We start from the raw sequence: 14,739 nt of genomic DNA on the forward strand, positions 1-14,739 counted from the left end.
CGATAGTAGAGGCTTGAATTGTGTTCGTGGCATCGAGGTAAGTGTTTGGTCTAACCTTAGCTTGAGAGATTAAGAGTCGAGTCCTATTTTCTATGTGATATTTGTCGAGTATGGCGTATAGGCATGGTGACAAGTATCTATATGTTGGTGTCAAGCATGCCCATGAGTCTTATATTGTGATTATTATGGTTTTGTTGTATTATTCATGCTTTGATGATGATTTCTATTGTTGGGTAAAATTTGTGGAAGTAATTGTGACATTTGAACATCGAGGAGCGTTGGTTCAAGTTGTACAATGAAATGTGAAAGTATAAGTGGAAATTGAATCTTTTAGAGCATTGGATCAAAGTTGTGAAGTAAAAGTGAAAAAGAGAAGAGAATCATTATATTATATCCCTTGCCGGGAATTTGTTGTTTTGATGTTATCTCCATAGCCGGGATGTTGATGCTTCTTTTGATGTTATTCCTTTTCCGGGACTTGATTGCTGAACTATTGTTCCCTTGCCGAGATTCTTATTGTAATCTCATTTATTCCCTTGCCCTATTCTTGCGATTGTTGTATGGGTGAGGAAGAGTGTTAAAGCACGAAAGGTGATGCCGTGTATTATTTTGGTGAGAGAGTGTTAAAGCACGAAGGGTGATGCCGTGTATGATTTGTGAGGAAAGAGTGTAAAGCACGAAGGGTGATGTCGTGCCGCACGATGTACCATTCCGTGCTGATTATATTGATTATATGGTGAGGAAGAGAGTAAAAGCACGAAAGGTGATGCCATGCACATTTTCATTACTTGATTGCTTTGGTGAGGACGAGAGTAAAAGCACGAACGGTGATGCCGTGCACTTATTGATTTCTGGTTCTTTGTTGATATCCGAGAAATGTTGTTTCTTTTAGTGACCTGTTGTCTTTCTATTCTAAATTGATAGTTCCCTCGCAGCATGTTACCCCTCCCATACTTGACTGTATATTATTGTTCTTCTTTTTTGCTGTATATAGTTGAATTGCACAGATTTATTTGGTAGTCTGGTCCTAGCCTCGTCACTACTTCACCGAGGTTAAGCTAGGCACTTACCAGCACATGGGGTCGGTTGTGCTGATACTACACTCTGCACTATGTGCAAATCCCGGAGCAGCAGCATTTGGTCTGTATATTGGGTGGCTTCCTTCAGTCCATACGGAGATCCAAGGTAGACCTGCAGGCGTCCGCAGGCCCTGGCGTCTCCCTTTATCCCTTTATTCCTGTTTCATTTCCTTAATTCAGAAACAGTGTATCGTTTATTTTCAGACTTTGTATGTAGCATTCTTATATCGCCAGTGGTACTGTGACACCAGTTCTGGGTGGTCGAGGTTCAAACAGTTGTATTAGATATATATATACACACTCTTGCAGGTCAACACTCTTTGGCTTTATAATTGTTAAAGAGTATAAAATGGATAAAGAAGTAATTTGTTCAAATAATTGGCTTGCCTAGCTCACATTAGTTTGCTTGCCGATGGTGGAAAATCTGGGTCGTGACAGTTGCGTTCGCGAAGCATTGGCTTGAAGAGCCTTTACGTTCACGAAGGTTCACTCCTCGACCTTTGCGTTCACGAGCCGTTGGCCGCGTTCGCATAGCGTATTTCACCCCTCCCCCAGGTCCCTACCAAAATGGCATTCTCGTTCGTGAAAGCCAAGTCGCATTCACGAAGGGTAACGCCCCCAACGCTCCACGTTTGCGACATGTGCCTCGCGTTCGCGTAGAAAGAATTTTCACTCAGACAATTTTACTCTTCGCGCTCGCGAGAGTTCCTTCACGAATGCGAAAAAGGATATAGTTATGCACCTGCAAGAGCAAAATAGTTGAAATCTCTAAGTCCAAAACATCCCGAAACCTATCCGAAAATCACCCGAGCCCTCGGGGCTCCAAACCAAACACGCACACAAGTCTAAAAATATCATACAAACTTGCTCATGCGATTGAATCGCTAAAATAACACCTAAAACTACGGATCTAAAATTAAAATCAATGAAAATCTCAAGAATTCTTAAAGTTTCTATTTTCATAACCGAGGGTCCGAATCACGTCATTTAAACTCCGTTTCTTACCAATTTTTATAGACATAATTTAAATACGGGCCCAATACCAATAAGATTGAATGTTCTTAAATTTCCAAAAATCCTTATATTATCAGGTAAATAATTTTCTTCAAAAATTTATTTCTCGGGCTAGGGACCTCGTAATTCAATTTCGGGCAAACGCCCAAGTCCAATATTTTACTACGGACCCTCTAGGACTATCAGAATACGGGTCAGGGTCCATTTACCCAAAACGCTGACCGAAGTCAACAAAAATGATCTTTTAAGCCTAAATTCATTATTTCTTAAAAAATTTCACATAAGGGCTTTTTGAATATACGTCCGAACTGCGTACGCAAATCAAGAAGAATGAAAATGATGTTTTGAAGGCCTTGGAATCCCGGATTGGATTCTAAAATACGAGATGATCCTTTTAGGTCATCACACATAATTAGTAATTAAGAAAGTGATAAAATGGTTATTTGCAGGTAAATAATGTAGGAATTAATGGACTAATGATTGAGGGAAATCTTTCAGTCCTTCCAACGCTAATAGAACGAGATGCTGCTCGGGCTTTAGGCATTACAACTGAGGTTAGTTCATATATTTCCCTTTATTTCTCTTTACATTTTCATAACAACCCGATGCTACTGGATTTGTTTTAAAGATTCATACCGTCGACCCTAATTTTATATAGGATTGAAGCATAATCTGTTGAGTAAATGATCTATCGAGTGTTTTTATATGGTTATCGGTAAAATATACTAATTAATGCAGGAGGATGAAGCTCCAATCAAGTCAAATGGAAAACTCATAGAGACTTCTGAATTGGCAGAAGAATGTGTAACAACTAATTATTATGGAGAAAAAGAATGATTGAAGCCTTTATTCCACTGCACCTCTTGTGTCCTTTACTAAGGGTTGTTAATATTTCTTCATCGCTTGGAAAAATTAAGGTAATCCTAACTTAACCTTTGGACTATTTCCTTACAAAATATAGAAATTACTTTTTTCCCCTCACTTTCTATTTGCTAATAACGACTTAATAAAATATGGTAAAAGTGTATCTGCACCCAGCAATTGCACCAAACAAATATATATATATATATATATATAGTGTAAGTTTCGTTTGAATTATTAGGCCCAAAGTTATTAAACTTGACCTCAAAATATTACTGTAGTACCTAATTTGAGATAAGTGCTATGAATCAAGTACAACAACAATAACATATCTAGTAGAACCCCACCAGAAGTACTAGGAATCAAAAATTTACAATAAAAAAGTAAAAAGTTGCGGCTCACAATATCACATTTTTCTTTTTCACCTTCCCGTGTTTGAAAGAGATCCTTACACAAATAGCCCGTCGGAATTATTTTTTTAATTTAAGCGATTGAATGGATGTCTATTTACATCAATTTTTTTTTGTTGAAATACCTATTCAGCTGGTATCAAATGAATGGGCCATAAAAGCTTTAAGTGACGGGGAAAGACTTAAAACAGAAAAAGTAGATGAAGTATTGATTAAATATCTTATGGACTTGAAGGAGGGTTTATTAGAAGAAAAGGGTTGGCCCGCTGATATGGCAGCTTATAAATTCTCAAAAGCTGCCTTGAATGCATACACAAGAATTGTGGCCCAAAAGTATTCTTCTATATGGGTCAAATGTATTTGTCCGAGCTATACGAAAACAGATATTACTTTTAATACTAGGCCTTTGACTCCAGAAGAAGCTGCTGAAATCCCAGTAAATTTGGTCCTTTTGCCTGAAGGTGGGCCTACAGGCCAGTTCTTTTTCCGGAAGAAAGTCTTCACCTCATTCTGAAAAGCAAAAAGCCAATTTAAGTGTTGTGAAGCAACTTGGCTAAAGATCGCATGAACTTGTAATATTATATTTATAGAATAAAGAAGTGGTTCTAAAATTGCTGTGGAGTAAACAATTGAAGTTAAATAAGGTTTGTTTGTTTTGGGTTCATTGATAGAAAAGAAATGAAATTAAAAAATAACCAGGCTGGTGAATAAACACAATATATATCCTACTGAAGACAAGAAAAGTGAAAGCATGTCTTCCATCATAAAAACATGACAAATTGGTCAAAGTATAATTTAAACATTTCATGTCTATATAAGAAGGATATTCATATTTCGCAACACAAACTCGGTTCAAGCCTTAGACGTAAATTGAACTAGTATTGTCAGGGACGAAAAAAGTAAGAGTAGTAGATGCATGTTAAACTAAAATATTTCAATACAATCTATGATGGAAACGAGTTATAAGAAAAGACGTGTCAGTCTAAGATGGTAGGAATGGAGAGATCGGCTTTAACTTTTCATTCTATGTATGCTCGTCAATCTACATTTGTAAGTCATCCTTGCATCAAATCAAATGACAATATGTCCAGTTTGTACATATGTCTGCCACGAACTAGGCCAGACTTTCATGTAAAAGGTGGGGGCGAGATTCTGGTCTGCATTTTGTACACTTCCCACAGTCTTTGCCTTTGATATCGAGTATAAGTAGTTTTCTACTATTACCTGTAAGCAATCACTATCAGATTCAAGTTGAGAACCGAAAATTGAAATGTCAACTTAATTATATTCAACCTAAAAGCAGACTGCATCCATTTGTCACACGTGCAAACATAATATGCACGAAAATAGAACATTCTTTTTCAAATATCTGCCTGAAGAATTTCCATAAGATGATGGACAAGATTTCACAGGTACCTGCATATGACATGCAGCAATAAGAGGGCCTCCAATTCCGCCACATATTGACACGACCATCTGGACTAACAAGAGAATTAAGGCCACCGGTCCTCACCTGAGTCCCACAACTATCACCAACCAAGAAGGATCCTGATAGACATAATATCTCAAAATGTCCCTGGAGATCTAGAGAAAGAGAGGACAAAACATACTTATCAGAAAAGTTCACCTCAGTAAACAAAGGGAGAGAGTTAATTAAAGTGAGGGGACTAAATGAGTAATAAAGTATGTTCATGCAGGGGTCCGGGGAAAGATTAGAGAGTAATAGGTCATAATATATATTCATTCAATGAGAAAGCATAGCATCAGTTAATGCCATGTAATTTAAGCAAATAATGAGCTCCTAATATTGCTCTATCCAGTTTGACCTTGTCAATGCCAACATACCATTGCAAAAGTAATTTCATCATTTTCCTACAATATTGATTTTGTTTAATATCAAAATTATCCATATTGGGAACACTATCATCAAAATCTATCTAATTGTAATCTCTTAATACTCCCTCTTTCCCAATTTATGTGATAAGAGCGTTAACATTTCTTAACATAAGCAAACAACTCAGGGGCGGATCTATGTACATGGTTCGGAGTGATATGCCACCCGCAAGATTCGGCAAATACTTTGTGTATATATGTAAATATATATAAGAAATATGATATATATTTAAAGTGCCACCTGTAGAACAAAAGTGGCAAAGGTGCCAATGGCAAAACTTTGCCTTTTCGTTCAGCAGGGCAAGAGTTGGAATCCAGGGGGGAGCAAATAATTTTTTGGGTTACATTTAGTTGTAATTTAAGGAGATTAAGTACACTACACAACACACTCTTCTATATTTTATATTAACTGTTTGACTTTTCTGTTTGTTTGTTTAAGTATAAACAAATAAGGTAAAATAATAATAAAAGTATTCTTTATAGAATATTATCTTATAATTAATACTCCTAATAGAAAGTTAAAATTCTTTTTTAGGATCTTTCCCAAATCCCAATTTTCAAAAGGTAAAACAAAGGCCCAATTCCTCAAGTCCCTTACGTCACTTTCCCCTTTCCCTTTCTCCAATTCTCGCTGCTTCAGCATTCACGCCACTGCTTCTGCTTCTGCTTCTCGTTTTTCAGTTAGATTGTTACTGTTAGCATTTATTTTGCTTTATCTCTGTGGATGCTTCACACCTTTATTGCTCTCTAGTCATTGCTCTATGCCCATCATTGTAAAATTTCCTCTCCTCCTCATGTTTATTTCTTAACCCTATGTGGTTATTTTTTCCCCATCAGATATATGTTCTTGCTCTGTTTTTGTTTTGTATTTAGTTGGATTCTAGTGTTCTTGCTAAACTTTATTGTCGTTATTTTGATTTTTTTTGTTATGTATTTTTTGGTTGTGTTTGAAAATCAAATGCCTCTTAATTGGTTTCACTGTAGAATTTAGTATCGTGGCTAAAAGAGAAAGAACATCTCAAATAATTTTGATCAAGGAAAATTCAAAATTAACTCTATTTTAACAACGACAAAAATATTAGGGAAGGTTGAGTTATTTAAACTAATTAAATTTGTTGATGGTATGACATAGTGGAAATTGTTCTATATTTCTCACTGGAATGAACTTCTATTTGATAGGAATTAAATTGTGATGGATAAATTTGTCACGATGTTGGACCATTCTCAACCAAGTCCTAGTTATCAATCCTTGATCTAAGTGAATGCCATTCGTTCCTATCTTATAAATGAACTCGATTTGAGGTCACTTAAAGGCGATCCAGGAGAAAGAATACCTATTGCTGACTATAACCCTAGAGTACGAGATGAAGTAAGCAAACATTACATTCAATAAGGTCCTTGTCAACCTTCCAAGCATCAATTTCCCAAAACTCAAATAGGAGGAAGAATGCATCAATTTGTTCCAAGTTGGTTCAACGGTCAATTTTCTAAACGGTTGGAGTATAGTGTGAAGAAAGATATGGCATTTTTCTTATGTTGTTATTTGTTCAAAAATAAATTTATTCATGGAAGTGAGGGTGAATTTTATACAAAAAAAGGTTTTAGGGCTTGGAATAAGGGTCATGAAAGATTGTGTTTACATGTTGGTGATGTTAATAGTGTGCATGATAAATGTTCCAAGAAGATGCTAGATTTATCAAATCATCATCAATCAATTCAATTTGTTTTTGACAAGAACTCCAAGAAGTTGAAAAGTGAGTATCGAATGCGTTCAGAAGTATCAATTGATGTGGCAAGACTTCTATTATTATATGGATTGCCTTTTAGGGGCCATGACGAAAGTGAATCTTCAACAAAGCAAGGCCTCTTTCTAGGATTCTTACGATAGCATGGGGATAAGCATCCGGATGTGGGAAAAGTAATATTAGAAAATGCTCCACAAAATGATACTTTGACTTGCCCTATGATCCAAAAAGATGTTATCAATGCTTGTGCAAAAGAAACATTAAAGGCTATAATTAGAGACTTGAATGGAGATTACAATGGTAAATTAGTTGATGAGTCCAAAGATATCTCACACAAAGAACAAAGGGCTCTTGTTTTGCGTTATGTTGATAAGAAAGCTGAAGAGGTAGAACAATTTGTTGGTCTTGTCCATGTTAGTGATACATCGGCGTGCTCATTGAAGGAAGCAATCTAGTCTTTGCTTTCGGACTACTCATTAAGTCCATCCCAAATACGTGGACAAGGTTATGGTGGAGCTAGTAACATGAGGGGAGAGATAAGAGGTCTTAAGACTTGCGTGTTGAATCTTTTATCTATAATTAATGTGCAACTTCAAGAGCTTAATGACGATTTTGATATAGTGAGTAGAGATTTGCTTGTTGGGATGGCTAGCTTGAATCCAACCAATTCTTTTGATAATTTTGATAAAGGTAGAATAATGACTTTAGAAAAATGTTACCCAAATGAGTTGATGAAATACAAATTCGAGACTTGAGTTATCAACTAGATACTTTCATAATTCATATGCGAGATGGCAATCCCAAGTTCTCCACCCTGCAAGGAATTAGTGATTTGGCAAAAATATTGGTTGAGACAAATCTTGTGGAGACTTATTCATATGTTTATTTACTTGTGAAGTTAACACTTATTTTACCTGTTGCTACCGCAACTGTGGAGAGAGCATTCTCATCCATGAAACAGATAAAGAATAAAGAGCAGAACAACATGGGTGATCAATATTTAAATGATTGTTTAATTACAGAGCGTGATGTATTTAAAAATGTAAGTAATGATGTCATTATTGATGGTTTTCAAAATATGAAAGCTTGTCGGGGACAATTGTAAATAGATTATGTATGATATTAAAAATATTATTGGAATTTTATGCTTTGCATCAATTAGTTATAGTTATTATATTTTCTTTCGTTTGAACTATTTGTCTATATAAATAAAAATGATGAATAACCCGAACCGATGCTCGAGTTGATCAAATCGATTAGGTCAGCATTCGTAACCCCTAAATCCTGGATCCACCTCTAAAACAACTCCATTTCTTAGTTTTTGAATCAATAGATTAGACAATTAATTCTCTCCCATGAGAAGGTATCAACATGGTATTATCATCTTGTTCAACAAAATTTTGTAATCCGTTCCTCATATATGACAGTGCAGCTAAAAGTTGATGGTTGGCGAAGAGTAACAGTAGATATGACACCATTTGCTGATAAAACACATATTGATCTTGACCCTTGTTGTGAAAAATAAATTATCTTTGTACAGATATCATGTAGAAAATCCATAAAAAAGGACCATATAAATATACAAATTACCATCATTAAATCAATATGTACAATGACTGTTACGACCCTAAATTCAGATCTGGTCGTGATGGCACCTCTCGTGAAGACAAGGCCAGCCGGCATACTCCCAATTCATTTTAAGCAATTAAAATAATATAAATTAAGTATTTAACATAATAATAATCTCAAAAGAAGGTAAAACAGTACAGTTGCAGAATACACATAGCCCGACATCGAGGTGTCACCAGTCATGAGCATCTACTATCCGAATAAAGACAGGAAAAGTCTACATAGTCTATTACAGAACTAAAAACAGAGTAAATAAGAGAGGGGGAGAAGCACTGGGCTGCGGACGCCAAGCAGCTACCTAGTGAATCTCTGAATCCGCCTGAGCTGGAAGAAGTCAACACTTGCTAACGGGACCCGAAGCGCCTGAATCTGCACACAGGGTGCACGGAATGAAGTGAGTACTCCAACTCAGTGAGTAATAATAATAAATGAAGACTGAGTGATATAAAATCATGCAAAAGCACATCAACATGCTAAAACAAAGCAGTATAAAACCAGTAAAAACAATGAAACAGCGAAAACATATAAAAACACTTAGTTCAGAAGAAGCTTCTTTAAAACGCCTTTTTAACAGTTAAACAATTAAATGAAAGGCAGCTAGAATAGATAAACACATAAAAATCCGCCCCTCGGGCAGAAAGTTAACAGAATCCGCCCCTCGGGCAATATCATAGAACAACACCAGTCCCTCGGGCTATATCTCATATCACAATGGGTACTCGCGCTCACTGGGGGTGTACAGACTCTGGGAGGGGCCCTTACAGCCCAAGTAATATCAAGCCATCTCGTGGCATAATCAATAGGTTTTCGACCTCATATCAACAAGCCACCTCATGGCATACAATCTCAGACCCTCGGGCTCATAATCATGAATCAGTGTATCCTCACAACACAAGCCCTCAGCCTTAGTCAGAATCTCATAAGACAATAGGGCAATAGTAAAACATGATGCTCGGCCCAAAATATCATTTTAAGTGTTAAAACAGAGTAAACATGGCTGAGTTATGAAAATAGTAGAATATAGCATGACTAAGTACAAGTATAAAGTCTAATGGTGAGGAAATATCAGTAAAAATCCCCTAAGATTTCAAATAGTTGGCACGAGTCCCAAATATGGCATTCAGCCCAAAACATGATGATAGCAAATAGTTTTCAATCAAATACACGGTAAAACAGTCATTCAGGATGGAATAAGTAACAATCCCCAAAGGTGCACGATACCACACTCGTCATCTAGCGTGTGCGTCACCTCAATATAGCACAACGATGTGTAATCCAGGGTTTCATACCCTCAGGACAACATTTACAATCATTACTCACCTCTATCCAGTCCAAATCTCTAGCTTGCGATGCCTCTCGAATCGACCTCCGGATGCTCCAATCTAACCAAAATCAGTGCAAACCCATCTATGCTAAGGGAACAAAGCCCACTCGAAAGAAATCAAATTACAACACAAATCCCGAAATTGACCAAACCCGACCACCGGGCCCACGTCTCGAATTCCGATAAAAATTACATCAATAGACTTCTTATCACTCCCCGAGTTCATTTATATCAAAAGCATCAAAATCCAACCACAAACGGCCCCTCAAATCCCAAATTCTAGGTCTCCATATACAAGCCCTAGTTCTTCAATATTAGGCTTAAATTCCATGATTAATTAGGTAGAATTCACATTAGCATCGAGTATTAAGTCCATAAATCTTACCTACAAGTGTCCCCCCTTGAATCCCTCTTCAATCCTCTTCAAAAAGCTCCAAAATCGCTCAAAAATGGTGGAAGTTAACCCCAAAATCGCAGACAATGGCTATTTAAACATTCTGCCCAGACATTCAAATCCTTCTTTGCAAACGCGGTCAAAGCCTCGCGTTCGTGAAGCACAAACTTAAGTTGACCAAATTTTCCTCCTTCGCGAACACATCTTACCTCTCACGAATGCGATGCCTCCTTACTCCAACCTTCGTGAACGCGGCTTTCCTTCTCGTGAACGCGATGCTCAATGGCCCAGCCATTTGCGAACGCGGGACCTCCCTCGCGAATGCGAAGGCCAAAACTTCAGCTTCACCTGCTAACCCTTCGTGAATGCGAGGCTCCACTCGCGAACGCGAAGGCCAATTTTCTGCAACACCCAACAGCAGATTTCTGCAACTTTCCAAAACTTGAAATGGTTCGATTGACCACTCGAAACTCACCCGAGGCCCTTGGGACCTCAACTAAACATGCCAACATAACCCATAACATCTTTCAAACTTGTTCCAATCTTCTGAATGCTCAAAACAATATCAAAACACCAAATTCGCATCGGATTCAAGCCTAAGAATTCCAAAATCTTCTAAATTACGCTTTTGATCAAAAAGTCTACCAAACAATACCCGAATGACCTGAAATTTTGCACACACATCCCAAATTATACAATGGACCTATTGCAACTTCCGGAATTCCATTTTGACACATATATCAAAATCTCACCTATCAACTGGAAAACGCCAAAATTCCAATTTCGCCTATTCAAGCCTAAATCTACTCAAGACCTCCAAAATACATTCTGGTCATGCTCCTAAGTCCCAAATCACCTCCCGAACCTATCCAATCCATCAGAACTCACATCCGAGACCTTTAACACATAAGTCAACATCCGATTGACTTTTCCAACTTAAGCTTCCTCAAAAGAGACTAAGTGTCTCAAACCTTACCAAAACCTCTCCGAATCCGAGCCAACCAACTCGATTGCACATAGAACCGATAAACCAAAAAATAAGAAGCCAAAAGGGGGGAAACAGAGCGGTACTCATGAGACAACTGGCCGGGTCGTCAAAATGAAAGCAACTCCAACCACCTCCGCTGCCTCAAATTGAGATCCTTCTGCTTGAATAAGTGATGGATGCTACGATGATCAGTAAACACCTCACTAGACACACCATACAAGTAATGCCTCCAAATCTTCAACGTGTGAATAATGGCAGCCAACTCCAAATCATGAACGGGGTAGTTCTTTTCATGGGGCTTCAACTGACAAGAAGAATAAGCAATAACTCTACCCTCCTACATCAAAACACACCCAATACCAACCCTCGAAGAATTACAATACATGGTATAGGAACCTGAAGCTGATGGCAAAACTAACATTGGAGTTGTAGTCAAGGCTGTCTTGAGCTTCTAGAAGCTCTCCTCACGCTCATCCAACCATAGAAATGAAGCAACCTTCTGAGTCAAATTGGTCAAGGGTGATGCGACCGATGAGAATCCCTGAACAAACCGGTGATAATAGCCCATCAAACTAAGAAAACTGCGAATCTCTGTGGCTGAGGACGGTCTGGGCCAATTCTGAACCGCCTCTATCTTCTTCGGATAAACTTGAATACCTTCGTAGGACGCCACGTGTCCCAAGAAAGCCACTGAACTGAGCCAAAACTCACACTTTGAGAACTTTGCATAAAGCTTCTCCTCCCTTAATCTCTGCAACACAACTCTCAAATGCTCCGTGTGCTCCTCATGACTATGTGAGTATATGAAAATATCATCGATGAAGACTATGACGAACGAGTCAAGATAAGGCCGGAACACGATGTTCATCAAATGCATGAACACTGCTGAGGTATTGGTAGCCCAAAAGTCATCACCAAGAACTCATAATGACCATATCGGGTCCTGAAAGCTGTCTTAAGAATATTCGAGTCCCTGATCTTCAACTGGTGATAACCTTAACGGGGATCAATCTTGGAGAACACTCTCGCTCCCTGAAGCTGGTCGAATAAATCATCAATGCGATGTTCAACTACCTATAATCAATGCACATCCTCATAGTTCCATCCTTCTTCTTCACAAATAGAACCGACGCACCCCAAGGTGACACACTAGGCCGAATAAACCCCTTATCAAGGAGTTCCTGAAGCTCCTCCTTTAACTGCTTCAACTCCACTGGTGCCATACGATACGACGGAATAGAAATGGGCTGAGTGTCCAGCACCAAGTCAATACCAAAATCAATATCCCTGTCCGGTGGCATGGCCGGCAAGTCTGTAGGAAACACATCGGGAAACTCCCTCACAACTGGAACAGAATCAATACTGGGAGTTTCTGCACCGACATCCCTCGCAAAGGCTAGATACGAAAGACAACCCCTCCCAACCATACGCTGGGCCTTTAAGAATGAGATTACCATACTGGAAACATAATCGGTCAAACCTCGCCACTCAATCCATGTAACACCCAGTATAGACAATGTCACTATCTTAGCATGACAGTCCAGAATAGCTCGACATGGAGATAGCCAATCCATGCCCAAAATAACATTGAAATCCACCATACATAATAAAAAAAGATCCACTCGGGTCTCCAGGCCCCCAATAGTCACCACATACAACCGGTACACACGATCTACAACAACAGTATCGCCCACCGGAGTAGATACATGAACAGGTGAAACAAGAGACTCTCGGGGCGTATCCAAATAACGAGCAAAGTATGATGACACATAAGAAAAAGTGGAACTGGGATCAAATAGTACAGAAGCATCTATGTGGTAGACTGAGACAATACCTGTAATAACAACATCGGAAGCAATAACATCGGGTTTAGCTGGAAGTGCATAGGAACGGGACTGACTGCCACCTGATCGACCTCCCCTTCTAGGGCGACCCCTAGCTGACTGACCTCCACCCCTAACAAGCTGGGCGGGTAGTGGTGAAGTAACTGGTGCTAAAGTCGATGGCTGACTCCTCTACTGAGATAAACCCGCAAGATGATGAGGACACTGCCTCCACATATGACCCATCTCTCCACACTCATCGTAACTCCTGGGCATTAGAGATGGGTACTTATGGGAACCCCTAGTATTGGAATGACTAGCAGATGCACCTGGCGTAGAAGATCCCTGAACTGATGGAGCACGGGAAGAACCCTGAGTTGGAAGGGCACCAAGTGATGACTAGCCCTGATAAGAACTGTGAGAACCATGACCCGATGATGCCCCACGATAACCTGGGTGGGCTGGCTAAGCATACCTGAATGGACAGCCGCTTCCATGCTGAAACTGACCTCTCGAAGGAGCACCACCATAACTACTAGATCCTCGAGGCCTCTTGGCCTCCCTCTCATCTCGCTCCTGGCGACGAACTGACTCAATCTCACGAGTAATATCCACAACCTCCTCAAAAGTAGCACTAGACACCGTCTCTCTAATCATGAGAATACGAGGCTGATAAGTGAGGCCATCCACAAACCTCCTAATCCTCTCTCTATCTGTCAGAACCAACCAAATAGCATAACGAGCTAACTCGAAGAACCTCATCTCATACTGCATCACAGTCATCTCTCCTTGACGCAACCACTCAAACTGCATGCGCAGATCCTCTCTGCGAGACTGTGGCATATACTTCTCTAGAAAGAGAACGGAGAACTGTTGCCAGGTAAGGGGTGCTGCACCAACAGGCCTACACCTCTCGTAATCCTCCCACCAAGTGAAGACAGCTCCAGAAAACTGAAAAGTAGTGAAAGCGACCCCGCTGGTCTCCAAAATACCTATTGTGCGAAGAATCCGCTGACACTTGTCCAAGAAACCCTGGGCATCCTCGCCCTCTGCACCACTAAAAGTTGGAGGCTGAAGTCTACCAAACCTCTCCAACCTACGTTGCTCGTCCTTTGGCATGGCAGGAGCTACATAGTCTTGAGCAGCTACAACCAGCTGGGCTGGATGTGCCCCCGGTGTCTGAAGTCCCTACATGACCTGCTCAGGTGTGCGAGCGGCGGGAGTCTGAGTGCTTCCCCCGTCATGAGAAGTAGATGTGGCTGTAGTAACTGAGACCACTTGAGCTAGGCCAATGCATACTGATAGAATCTGAGCCAAGGCCTCCTAAAGACCTGGAATACAATAGGCATAGCTGGTGCTGCTGGAGCATCCACAACTAGGACCTGATCCTAAACTGGTCCGACTAGTGGATCTGTAGGTGCAGCCCTAGCTGCTGTGCGGGCTACACCCCTGCCCCTACCACGACCATGTCCTTGGCCTCTAGTGGCCACAACTGGTGGTACTGGTGATCGTCCATCCTGACTGGTAGCGTGTGTCCTCACCATCTATGAGAGAATAGAATAACAAAAGTTTAGTACTC

The 14,739-nt window shown here is 39.7% G+C and overlaps 3 protein-coding genes across 3 annotated transcripts; 2 read left to right on the forward strand and 1 right to left on the reverse strand.

Annotated features, from left to right (window-relative positions):
• The first annotated feature begins 1,428 nt into the window (after positions 1-1,428).
• Positions 1,429-3,878, forward strand: LOC138875159 ((-)-isopiperitenone reductase-like). Its single transcript, XM_070153981.1, has 4 exons — positions 1,429-1,440; positions 2,543-2,647; positions 2,832-2,897; positions 3,498-3,878. Exons 1-4 carry the CDS (start codon positions 1,429-1,431, stop codon positions 3,876-3,878), a joined length of 564 nt encoding a protein of 187 aa, XP_070010082.1.
• A 2,826-nt stretch (positions 3,879-6,704) lies between these two features.
• LOC138875160 (uncharacterized) lies at positions 6,705-7,457 on the forward strand. The gene is made up of 2 exons (XM_070153983.1): positions 6,705-7,049; positions 7,146-7,457. Exons 1-2 carry the CDS (start codon positions 6,705-6,707, stop codon positions 7,455-7,457), a joined length of 657 nt encoding a protein of 218 aa, XP_070010084.1.
• A 4,331-nt stretch (positions 7,458-11,788) lies between these two features.
• On the reverse strand, positions 11,789-14,003 carry LOC138875161 (uncharacterized). The gene is made up of 3 exons (XM_070153984.1): positions 13,636-14,003; positions 12,502-12,795; positions 11,789-12,128 (listed from the first exon to the last, which is right to left on the reverse strand). Exons 1-3 carry the CDS (start codon positions 14,001-14,003, stop codon positions 11,789-11,791), a joined length of 1,002 nt encoding a protein of 333 aa, XP_070010085.1.
• Between the last annotated feature and the right edge of the window lie 736 nt (positions 14,004-14,739).

Source organism: Nicotiana sylvestris, chromosome 8 (genome assembly GCF_000393655.2).
Source record: "Nicotiana sylvestris chromosome 8, ASM39365v2, whole genome shotgun sequence".
In the NCBI taxonomy this organism is placed as follows: domain Eukaryota; kingdom Viridiplantae; phylum Streptophyta; class Magnoliopsida; order Solanales; family Solanaceae; genus Nicotiana; species Nicotiana sylvestris.

Coding starts and splice junctions, on each gene's coding strand:
- LOC138875159 (XM_070153981.1), top strand. Junction 2,648..2,831: donor CTTTAGGCATTACAACTGAG/GTTAGTTCATAT, acceptor TAATTAATGCAG/GAGGATGAAGCTCCAATCAA. Junction 2,898..3,497: donor CTGAATTGGCAGAAGAATGT/GTAACAACTAAT, acceptor ATACCTATTCAG/CTGGTATCAAATGAATGGGC.
- LOC138875160 (XM_070153983.1), top strand. CDS start 6,705: ATGCATCAATTTGTTCCAAGTTGGTTCAACGGTCAATTTTCTAAACGG. Junction 7,050..7,145: donor CAGAAGTATCAATTGATGTG/GCAAGACTTCTA, acceptor TTCTTACGATAG/CATGGGGATAAGCATCCGGA.
- LOC138875161 (XM_070153984.1), bottom strand. CDS start 14,003: ATGCCACAGTCTCGCAGAGAGGATCTGCGCATGCAGTTTGAGTGGTTG. Junction 12,796..13,635: donor GGAAGCGGCTGTCCATTCAG/GTATGCTTAGCC, acceptor TTATGTTTCCAG/TATGGTAATCTCATTCTTAA. Junction 12,129..12,501: donor CAGGAACTCCTTGATAAGGG/GTTTATTCGGCC, acceptor ATACTCACATAG/TCATGAGGAGCACACGGAGC.